Here is a 12,083-nt window from a genome sequence, read left to right on the forward strand (position 1 = left end):
CGTGAGCTCGTCACTGAGAATGGGGGAGGTACCTCCTTGTGACCACCCTCCGGCGTGAGAATCAGACTAGATTGCTCTTGAATATAAGTGTATATTAAGAGATTGCTAGAGAAGATAAGATAATAAGATGATATAAGATGATCATACCATTCCAATGTGTTGGAGTATTTATAGCCGAAGGTAGGTTTCCAAGAAGGTACAGCCGGCTGAATAGTATTCTTGTTCTGCCAACTGTGGGCTACGCACATGCCATGCTGGTGGTTGGTGGGTAGGCAGCGGCTGATAGTGACCAGGCCGGCTGTGTACTATTCCTTTTCCACCAACTGCAGGCTATGCACGTGCTACGACAGGTTGGTGAGTAGGCAGCGGCTGATAGTGACATTAAGTAATAGAGCATGCTGCTCGTACTGTTGTCAGTGAGCTGTCGCAACTTTGGTCAGATCTTTTGTCCATACCTCGTCAGGTACAGTACAAAAGATCCTCCAGTATCGTACGGACTGGCTCATTTGGGCGGGAGTTTTCCCGGCTTTGGGCGGGAGTATTCCCGGCTTGCTCACTCCTTCTTCAGGTGACATTACTGAATTATTTAAGAGTTAAGTGCCTTGTGCGTGTAGCCTTGCTGCGCGGGTGGCCTTCCCTGATGGCTAGTATCCGTTGCTGCGGGAACAGGCGGAGTACGTCAACCATTGGGAGGCTTTTCCTGCGGGAACAGCTTGCGTACTGCGCGTAAGGACGTCACGTCTCTGAGCATGGTGGGTCCTGCGGATCCAGTTGGTTTCTGCGCAGACGTCTCTCTTCAAGGTGAGTTGCGAGTTTAGCCTTTGCGCAGACGTCCCTGTTGAAGGTGAGTCTTGCGGGTTCAACTGCGCAGACGTCCCTCTTTGAGGTGAGTCTTGCGGGTCCAACTGGGCTCTGCTGTGATCTACCTCTTCAGAACCGTTACACACGTATAGATTATGTATATAAACAAACTGTCAATTTAATTTATCTTCTATTTTTTCTTTTGCTCTTAGCCTCTTATGAGTTTACGAGAGATGAATGATGAAAAAAAATAAGAATTGCATTTATACATGCCCTTTTCTTTCGTTTCTCAAAGAACATGGTGTGGTGTTAAAATGTCTCATTCTATCCTAGAGATAGAGGGTTTAGATCCTATAAAGTGCAGGTATAAACTAGTAGTTTATAAAAGTAAGTTAGTTTGCAGTTAAATAAATTTATTCCTTTTTTGTCAATTCTGATATTTCGAAGATTAACATAAATAAAGATTTATTTTTTTTGTTTTCGTAATAGGGTGCTTGATCTAATCACTACACTATGGAATACTCACCCAGCAACCTTGTGGGGCCGTCGGGGGACACCATAATGCACCAAGCGACGTTGTTGGCGACGTTACTATGTTTTCAAAAGGCACCGAGTTGTCCTCCCATGGGTATACGAGGTTGGGTGGTAAATAGACAAATAATATAAAAATAAAAAACAAAAAAGTAAAAATATTATATTCGGCTTGCTATATATTACTCATTCAAATTACATTGTTTATCCTTCAAAACTTGTAAAATAGTTTTAAAAATATTGTGAGATTGGAGTGTTTCAAAATGTTTTAATTGGATGAGGCCTTTAGAATATTCTTTCTTTACAATAATTGTGGCCGCCGCAACCTAAGAAGTTGAAAGTTCATGTTCGAAAACAAGAGAATCTCGTTTAAACAAAGATCTTGAAGTTGGACACGAACATTTTGTTAGTGACCCCTTTGCTGATGATGTCGTGTATGGTGAAGAATTGCCCACACGATGGTTCATAATGAGCAATCGATTGTTTCTATAATAGATTTAGAGAACGAGAATTCATGTTTCATGTTACTCTTGGATGCAATAGGTGAAAGGGGTTTTACTCTTACACAAAGGTTCACACCTACACTTTACAAAATCGTAATAAAGTAAATAAATGATGGACATAAAAATCAACCCTCAACGGCGTTTTATATCTCAAGTAAGATATGGTTACACACTTTACAAAACATAGAATAATCCAAGAAGATAATTTATGAATAAAGTACATTGAAAGACGGTTTTGTGTGTATTATATCATTGTTTAGTTCGCATAGTAACGACGAAAGGCAAGTACGAAACCAAATGGCTTTGCCGGATACCAAGAAAAAGAAAAGGTCGTCAAAGCATCTTCTACTTCCAAAACAAATTAAGACGCATTAAACGACATTTTTCATCACTAAAAAATGTTGATTTTTATCGAATCGTGAATTATTAAACATGTAAAAGCGGAACAAGTTGAAATATTCAAACTAGGTTTAGATCTTCAAGTCAAACAATTGTCTGAAGACATAGATTAATATACGCTGCTTTATATTAATATTAATAATTTAATTTTATATTAAGTTTTTTTCTTTTATAAAGTTGCGTACCAGTTATGGATTTTACATTATTAGAAGTTCATTTTGTATTAACGGTATTATTAATTTAGCTATAACTTACGTGAAATTATGTATCTGATACCTTTTGAAAGGGTGGGTGATGTTGCGGCTTCGGGGAGGAGAGGAGAGCGGCGGTACAACTTCGTCTGCTCTAAGAAAAGATAGATATGCTTATTAAGTTGATGTATCATAGTTTTCTATTTTCTTTCAAAGATTAACAAACAAAAATCAAACTTAGGAACATGTTAGCATTCTAAAGTCATTCTTTTAACTGTCTAAAAAAACTATAGCATGTATTAGTGATCAAATGGTAATTTAAAAAAAATGCTAGTCAGGTTCTCATAAATTACAAATTACAGTTGAAGCCCAAACTTGAATTCATATTCAACACAAGACAACCATTAACTGAGTTGACGGACGAGTTATCTTGTTTTTATCACAAAATATTGTATGGCTTACAATAATGACTCTTTAACAATCTCAGAAAACATAGTGCCAAACAAGTACATTTACGGATAGAGGACAGATTTTGCTACCTTGAACATTTGAAGGTAGGATTAACATTCTTAATTTTAGACAAGGTACATAAGGCATTTAATCTACCAAAAAATAGATTATGAAAACATACACGATGTGGTTTAAAACATATAGTTAATCTTACAATAACTATATTTATTACAAATTTGCAATCCAATAGAAAATATCACTAAGTTAAGCTACCACTCATCGCCTTTAAACAAACAGCGACACAAAATGATTGTTACTAGTTACTAATTCGAATATCACCATCACCATCACCATCACCACTTTATTCTTTCCAAATTAAACCCAACCACTCCTTCTAACCCAAAAACGGAGTATTTTGCTGGGATCTTCATCTTCACCTTCACCAACACTACTATCTTTATTCATCATATCCATTTGATTCATTCGTTAACCACTAAAACAAACAAAGCAAACCTAACTACTATACTATAATATGCTATAGATTAATTTGGTTTTCTTCATCAATAGGTCCACTCTTGAGGTAGAGAGAACTCGGCCATAGTCGCGGGCGAGGGTTGTTGCCGAGGGTTGTTTCGCCTCTGTTGAGGCATCATCACACTTTTTCGGTACATAATCTCCGCATCTGGAAACACAAAAATACAAACGACATTAGCATTTGGCTAATTAATTATTAAAAGCTCGAATAGAGCCAAGCTACACTTATGAGGACTAACTTTTATTTAAAATATAAAACATAAATTTAATTATATACTCACAGTTAATTATTTCCAAACTTATGTTACTAAAAATAAAAGTATTACATTTTATCGATATAGAATATAATTTAAAAAAAAATAAAACGGATTTTAAAAAATAATAAACAAGATGAGAAGAAACAAAATAGCTCGAAACAAGCCAAGCTCGAGCCTAATTTATAGCTTGGGATCAGCTCAATTACACCCGATAGTAAAAAAACTTACCGTAATCAGAAGGCAGAGGGCTTCCATTGCAACGAGACTGAAGCTTGGATTCAGCTCCCATAGTTTCCAATTTCAAATCAAGAGCCTGAACAACTCTATCTGGAAGCAGAACAGTAGAATATCCTACAAACATCCAAAACAAAAAATTCCAAAACTAAAGTCAGATCTAAAAAATTACACTAAAATACAAAAACATTAACAAAAATAAAATAAAATAATAACATACCGCGTTTCTTAATAGGCTCCGTCGGGGCTCCGGCTTGACGTGGCAAGAAAACCCCAGTACCCGTGGATTCCCGTTTAATACTCGGGTTTCCTAGAAACACAGCACGCATGCCCGACCCGGGTTTTCGTTGCTGAGCTTGCTGAGGTGTAGGCCAAGCCAACGACGGCGGAGCTACCGACCGGACATTCCCGCCGTCATGTCGGGCTTTCAGTAACATCATTTGCAAATACTGCTGTTTCACAATTTGTTGTCGTCTTAACTTCTGAAACTGATAAAATTAAACAGTTAGTAATAATAATACTAATTATTATTATTTAAAAACAAAACTCACTTGGGCAACTTGAAGCTGTTGATAATGGTGGTTAGCGTTGACAGCTTTATGTTGCTTTTGAGCTAAAGGGTTCTTGTTAAGGTTGTAGTAACGTGAAGCAGCTTCTTCGATCAACCTCATCCGAGCAACTTCTCCGGCAGCAGCGTAAAGAACATCCAACGACGGTTGGTTTAGCTTAGCTCCGGCCGCCGGAGACGGCGGCGACACACAATTAGGGCTTCCTCTGCTTGAACCGTTTTTACACCCACATAACGTCGACTGAGGCGAACCAGCCATAACCCTGGTCGCCTGTAAACAAAACATAAAACTTAAATTAGTAAAAAATTATAAAAATTAAGAACAATATATTTACAAAACATGAAACCCAGAAAACTGTACCTTAGAGTGAGTGTTTTCGAACTTCAAATTATTAGCAAATTTCTGAGTGAACCCATTAAGGTAATCTTCTTCGTCACTCTCTGACTCCACCGGAGAGTTCAGATCGGAGTTTGGGTAAAACCCGGACCCGTAAAAACCAGAACAACCCTTGTTGAAACCGACAGCGGGAACTTCGGGTTTGGGTTTTTGGGTGAAACCCATGAGGATATCTTCGTCGCTAAGGAACTCCGGCGGCAGCCAAAACTCTCCGTCAGCTAGCTCTTGCGCCATTGAAGTAATTCTTAAGAAATAAATAATATAATGGTTTTAATTACTGGGTTCACGCCGTCCGTCGGAACTAGAGAGAGATGGTAAAAGTGCAGAGAGAGATATTAATGGTAATGGGAGTGGAGGAGTGTGAAGGTTTTTGGGGTATATAAATATACAGGAAAGTGGTGGTGGGAGAGTGAAGAGCACGCGCTAACAGATGAAGGTGGTGGAGTACGGGGTTTTTTTTGCTTTTTTACTTTTGGATATATGGGTCGGGTGGGTAGTGTATCCGGGTCGAGAATCCTCACCCTACTTGCATGTGATATCTCAAATCCCCAAATGATATTTTGATTATAACATTTTTATGTTAAGTTTTCCATGTATAATTATATGATGAAGATGAAATGTTTTATTGTTTTTATAATGTATTTTGTATGATTAGCTAATGACTGTCTGTCCTTTTTTTCTATTTTGTTTAAATTTTAACCAATTTATAAGTTTAAAGTTTAAAAATAAATATATTAAGAGGAGGTGGGATAGAGGTGGGGCCCAGTTTCCGGGTTTTATGGTTGTACGGCCGTTAATTTGTGAGTGGAAGAGGCGGGAGAAAGGAAGGCAAGTGTGGCCCACGTCGCCGCTTCCGTTTTCTTCACTCCTTGGACTGCGTCCCACGCCTTTAGTACACGTGGCAGTTATGTTTTGCATGGAACTATGTTACACTTTGTCCCCCTATAGTTAACCTCGAACTCATAATCACACCATCATTTTATTTCTAGGGAACACAACCGACTACCTGGATTATTAAATTATAATAATAAACTAAACAAAACTTTCTTAAATTATGTGTACATAAAAACATTAAACCTTACATTTTTCGAAAATAAAGTGCAGGTATATTAAAACCAAAACCTCCTAACCGGTAGTTAAAGAGTTCAAAAATTTACGAAAAGAAATCAAAAGGAAAATAACAATGTTCAAACAAACTTAATCATATACACGTACAAGAAAAAAACTAGTAGGGTATTCGCGCGATGCGGCGGCGGCAATTTGAAAAGCTGTAGTGTTTTTTGTTGGTTCAAATTACAAACCTGGTGTGTCAAGTTATTAATTATCTCATTATTAACCCTTAAAAATAATAAACCTGCATAACAAGTGTAAATGGGTTTCAGTTTTTCCTACATTTTAGAGCATGTTATTTAAACACGTACAGATTTCAGGTAATTTGTATATTTTTTCAATTAAATATGCTATTACAAAACTTACAAAACACTTATATATCCGATCTTAGAATTATGTTCCTCCTGGGCATTATAATCAAGCTAAAATATTTTTTTTAATGACAAAACCAACTTCATTACCAAGCATAATCAAAATACATAAGTGTCTCAAGAAGGTGTCAACAACAAAAAACAATAAATCACCTATGTCATTAGCTCTTAATTAGAAAGGATAAACCAAACATAACGTCATAAGCTTGTTAAAAAAATAAGGACACAAAGCAAGGAATAAGATTATATTAAATGGAATCTATTCCGCTTCTGAACACAGACTCGTGGCATCTTGATCTTAAAGTTTGTCTTTGGGCTATAATTAGATGTAGCACGTAACTTTTGTTGATCCTCATTTTCATTGGAACTGCTAACCTCAATAACTTCATCCCACTTCCATTCTTCAAGATTTTTTAACCTTTTTGTCTTCATTGCAAACTTATGATCCTTAGTAGAAAATTCACAATCCTTAAAAAAGAGTAGATGGTTAATTAAGAAAATAGGTAAAACATATGGAAATAGTATTACCTCATCACTAAATTCACGTTGAAGTTGCGATTTGTAGGGACTAAATTCAGACCCATATGAAATGATCTCAACACTATCAGAATCATCCTACAAATGGTGAAAATTTAGTACTTGCATATATATATAAAAAGGATACATGAAGCATAAGAAAATTTTAAAAATAAAATTAATGAAATAAGTTACCTTATTAGATTGAAGATTATGCTTGCCTTCAAGCTGGTAGTTGGTGTGATGTAAAGAATCATCTTTCAACTTATCATGTTTGATGATTTTAGTCGGATGATCCATGAGGCTAAATGAGAAAGGAAAGTATGTGTAATTTGAACAGTTAGTGCTTAATATTAATCTTTATATATAGGGTTAAATTTGAAAAAACTGCATTACCCCACTTTCTGGTTAATCGATGTAAAGCAGTTATATGTGAAATGAAAATTTCAAATTCTCTATCTCAAGGATATTTATTTGTTTCCTGCTGAGTTTTTTAATGATATAATAATTAACTATAAAACTTATAAGATATGTATATGTTAATATTTTTATTCCTTTATAAAAATATAAGATATGTAGACATGCCATTGTAAAACATTTTATTAACTTTCATTGTTTGTTTTTTGATTTTCCATGCAGCTTAATTCTGTTATATTGCTAGGCGGTTTGAGACGGTTGTGAATGTTCTCGTCCGACTAATTGCTTCTAAACAATTTTCTCAACCTAATATTTATCTAATGGTAGATATGGATTATGAAGTATGTGCAATTGTTTTTCATGTGTGGTATTAGATGTGGTTAGTTTTGTTATGAATATGCAAAACGAGTTTTATCTAATGGCAGAAATCCCATTTAAAACCCGGTTTTCGGTCGTTTATAACAAACTCGTGAAAACCGCTAACCCGTCCCATGTAACCCGTTTCAAAACCCGGACAAATTTTAAAGAAAATGTTAGATTGATATTAATAGTTTTTTTTTGTATATATTGATGGGTGGATAATTCTGTGATTTGATAATTGAATAAAAGTTTTAATAAGTTTTATTTTATTGTGTACGCCATGTATAATATTAATTGGTGTATAAAATGTAATTTGAGTTTTTTTGGGAGGGACTTGTTTTGTAATTTGAAATTTAATAAACTAACACAGAACATGGGATATTTTATGTGTTTTAATGTTTTATATGTTTATTTATTGTTGTATATTTAAGTTGTACCTTCATGCTTTATTGACTTGTACGTTTTAAAAAACTTATCGGTTTTGAGAATTTTTTATATTGAAACGTTGACAAAAATAAAAACATTGCAATGGTATGTTTGATTTTTATAGAAATCATAATATACTTGAAGATATAAAGAAAATTGTAAGAAAAATAGATTTGAGAAAGATGTGGTAAAAGATGATGAGCTTGAAATGTAAATATCGGTTAAATTTACAAAAAAAAAATAACCAAAGATAAAGGGTAATTAATGTAAATATATTCATAATCAATTGTTTTGTAGTATTGATTCATGTAAAGACAAATATAACCCTTAAATTTCAAAATTTGATGTTATAGAAATTGTACTTGAAGCAACAAGTTATGTACCTCTTAAAATTTAATAGGTTCTTGACTGGTGCTTTATATATAGTAGAGATGTACAAAATTAAACCTACACCAACGCTATCATTCCAAAGTTGATCTTACCTAGATTTTCCACATGATATCTAGCCCGCCCTCAAAGGAGTAATCATTCAAGTATTCAACTAAAATTAATTGTTTTCAATATTACTTATGAAAATTTTCGTTTTAATAAAGATTTTGCCAATGTTTTCAGTTACAAACGAAGTGCTATCTGATTAGAGTTTTAATAAGCAAATTATACAGAAATAAAAAATCACGTTTAACTTAATATTGTCACTTGGGCTTTGCATACATTTCTTGTACTTGGTTTCGCCATATATGTCAGACATAAGAAGAGCCTGAACCTCCTCTTCCAAAGCCTCGCTTGACATGTCCCTTAGGTTCGACTGCATCCATCAAATCACCAAAAAACTTGACTAATCAGCATGGATTAGATTAATGGATATGAAAGATGATTAGATAAATGTGGATTAGATTAATGGATATGAAAGATGATTAGATAAATGTATATGAAAGATATAAAGTATATATTGTGGCCATTGACAGCTAACCTCATAATTGTCCAACATAACCTTGAGTTTCTCACTTTCTCTAATGATTGTTTGATTTGTTCATAAATCTGTAAACAAAACACCTACACCAGTTGAGAAAGTTGATTTGTAGAAATATGTCAAAAAAAAATCTTAAAACAATGACAAAAAACAGGTGGGAGAATTTGTACCTGCATTTGCGATTCCCGAAACCAGCCCACAGGCCGACGCCCGCAAGCAGGGATACGCCCTGCTTGCGGTGCGCGCATATAATGTATATATGTGTGAACCCTCGGGTGAGCAAAAGTAAAATTGCACTAATTTTGACGTTATTTTACTAATCTCGTGAAAATAACGTTAAAAGTGGCGGAAGGTTAATCAGGCATCATGTGGTGGCGTTGATAGCCGAAAGACAAGGGCACATGCACCGATCAGCCGGTGTCCCGATGATTGAGTGCTATGTGCCTTATGTCCAAGGCTTGATGCAAAACTACTATCGAGCCGGGGGTCTCACCGGAAGCAGCCTCTCTATCCCTATGGGATAGAGGTAAGGTTGTCTACATCTTACCCTCCTCAGACCCTACCATAGCATTGCTATTGGTGGGATATACTGAGTACGATGATGATGATGATGATGATGATGATTTGCGATTCCCGAAAAAAGAAACAAATAACTAGACCAATATATCTCTAACACGGATAAAATCAAAAAAAATATATAAAAATTCAAGATCTTCATAAAAAATTGTGGGTTCGAGTTAACAATTAGGTTAATCATTTTACCTACATGGGCGCTGAAGTAGGATTCTTCCCTTGAGTTGTAGTTTCTTCCCTCAGATTCGTCTAAACCCCTGTAAACGGCCGATGAAAAATTAGGGTTTAAGCGATGGTGAATTGGTGATTATGAGATGCACCAATCACTTTAATATAAGTTATAATAAGGTTTTTACCTGCTGCAATGCAATTGATAATGGAAACAGAGAAATGAACGATGGATTTCTCTCTCTTTCAAATCGTTCATCAATAATAATAAAACCTGAGGAAGAAATCACTGGAAGGCTAGAAAATTAAGACGTGTAACAACGGGAACACGTGTAACTCAGCAAGCATAACACAATATGTACAACAATAAGACAGAAGTATAACCCTAAAGCTATCAAGAAGTTGCAAATTAGTAGATAGTATAATTACATCAATTTTAAATTATATATTAATAAAACTCAACATTTTACCATTAAACAGAACATGCCATTCTATTTAAATTTAATATCACTTAAAAGCAATAGATCTATTCAACATATCATATTACTAATTGAAGAAACATAAATTCACCCCTTAGGTTTAACAAGTTAGTCCAAGGGTAATTGTTAAGTATTTCCAACGATGGATTATAATCCTCCTTGGCGCAGATGAGTTTCCTGCAAAACAGAACACCGTGAGCTCGTTACGAGGAATTGGGGGGGGGGGGGGGGGGATTCTCTCGTAACTACCCTCCGGTGTGAGAATCAATACTTGGTAGTACGATATAAAAGTATTGAGAGAGTTGGAATATTGGATCGTGAATCCTTTACCGTTCCGAGGTATATTGCTATTTATAGCCGGAGTAGAGAGAGTATGACCAACTGCCTTGTCAGCCTTTCCATCAATTATATTCTCCACTCGTGCGATTGTGAAGGTTAGTGGACATCATGGCCTTTTTGCATTGACGTGGTGTACTATTTTCTACCGTTTTTTATGTTTCCAATCCCCATTGGTTGGGTGACATTCCTAGGTAAATTCTTCCTTTTTGTCTCATGCCGGTGGAAATCCTAGCGCTACCATTCCCAAGGTGTCAGGGAATGTTTATTATATTATGCTATGGTTATGGCGTCATGCAATCCGCCTAGCGCACCGTCTGTCCGCTTTCATTAAGCTTATAGTTATGGCGTCTTGTCTTACGCCTAACGCATAGTTTATCCACTTATCGGATGTTATATTAATTTGATGGTGGGTTCAGTACCTACCTCTACACTAATAGGTTTGGATTGTTGGACACAAATATTAGTTAGTTTTAAGTCGGGTAATAAACTTTTATCTCTACCTTTTCATATACTAAGTTTTTAACTTTCTTTTAGTATTCTAAAGTTGGCTATTTTTCATTTTTCTTCTTAATGCTATTTTATTAACTTTATATTTTGATCCATCCACAGTACAATGATAATAACTAGTTTTCAACAACGATACTAGATAAATCTAAAACATTTTGTATGGTTATTTGGTACCGGAGATGAGTAATCGAGTATGATACGCAATACTAGCTAAGTAACTCAAAACAAATAATATTTAATATAAATAATATTTAATAACTCAAAACAAAACTGTTAAAAGTTAAAACTTATAAAATATAGTATAAAAACTGCAACAAGTATTAATCTTATATCTATACTATATATAAAGCATGAGTTAAGAACCTCTTAAATTTTAAGATTTACCAAACTCAATGCTTTATATACAACAAATAATGCATAAAAAATATAGAATTTAAGGGTATTTAAGTCTTTACAACTTTCTTTCTTTTAACATATACTTACAACTTTAGTCCCTCAACTTCATTAACTTTTTTGTAAAGTTTAATAATAGTTACACACATGCCCCCCTAAATCAAAACCAACTACCCCACGACTTTTGAACGACCATAACTTTTTCATAGGTTAATGTTTTTTTAAAAAAAATATATATATCATAAAAACGAGCATTTTATTTTCTTTGATTTGAGTATAATATTGCTATAGTTTTTTTAGTTTTAAAACGTTAACATGTTACGCGCTTACGATATGGAACCAAGTAACAGGTCAAGTCGGGCGAGCTCAGGTCATTTGTAAAAGTACAATAGGGTTGGAATGAGTCAATACAAAAAAAATTGTTAATTTGGTTCGGGTTCGGGTTCGAGTTCGATTAGAAAGGGGCCAGGTCAGAACGATGTCGAGTCAGAACAAGTTTGGGGCCAAAACGGATTGGTTTAAAATTGATGTATATTTAATGTTTGCCTTTTGATTTTCGTTACAAGTTACGCAGATACCGTTGTTTAAA

At 34.9% G+C, this 12,083-nt stretch overlaps 1 protein-coding gene across 1 annotated transcript; it reads right to left on the bottom strand.

The window, feature by feature from the left end:
• Positions 1–3,435: 3,435 nt before the first annotated feature.
• Positions 3,436–5,192, bottom strand: LOC143581790 (uncharacterized). The gene is made up of 5 exons (XM_077064487.1): positions 4,830–5,192; positions 4,452–4,739; positions 4,121–4,388; positions 3,895–4,017; positions 3,436–3,557 (listed from the first exon to the last, which is right to left on the bottom strand). Exons 1-5 carry the CDS (start codon positions 5,097–5,099, stop codon positions 3,436–3,438), a joined length of 1,071 nt encoding a protein of 356 aa, XP_076920602.1. The 5' UTR covers positions 5,100–5,192.
• Positions 5,193–12,083: the final 6,891 nt, after the last annotated feature.

The sequence above is a fragment of the Bidens hawaiensis genome, unplaced genomic scaffold (genome assembly GCF_021521415.1).
Source record: "Bidens hawaiensis isolate Kalapana, Puna unplaced genomic scaffold, B.hawaiensis_p1.1 tig00031183_1, whole genome shotgun sequence".
Classification (NCBI taxonomy): Eukaryota; Viridiplantae; Streptophyta; class Magnoliopsida; order Asterales; family Asteraceae; genus Bidens; species Bidens hawaiensis.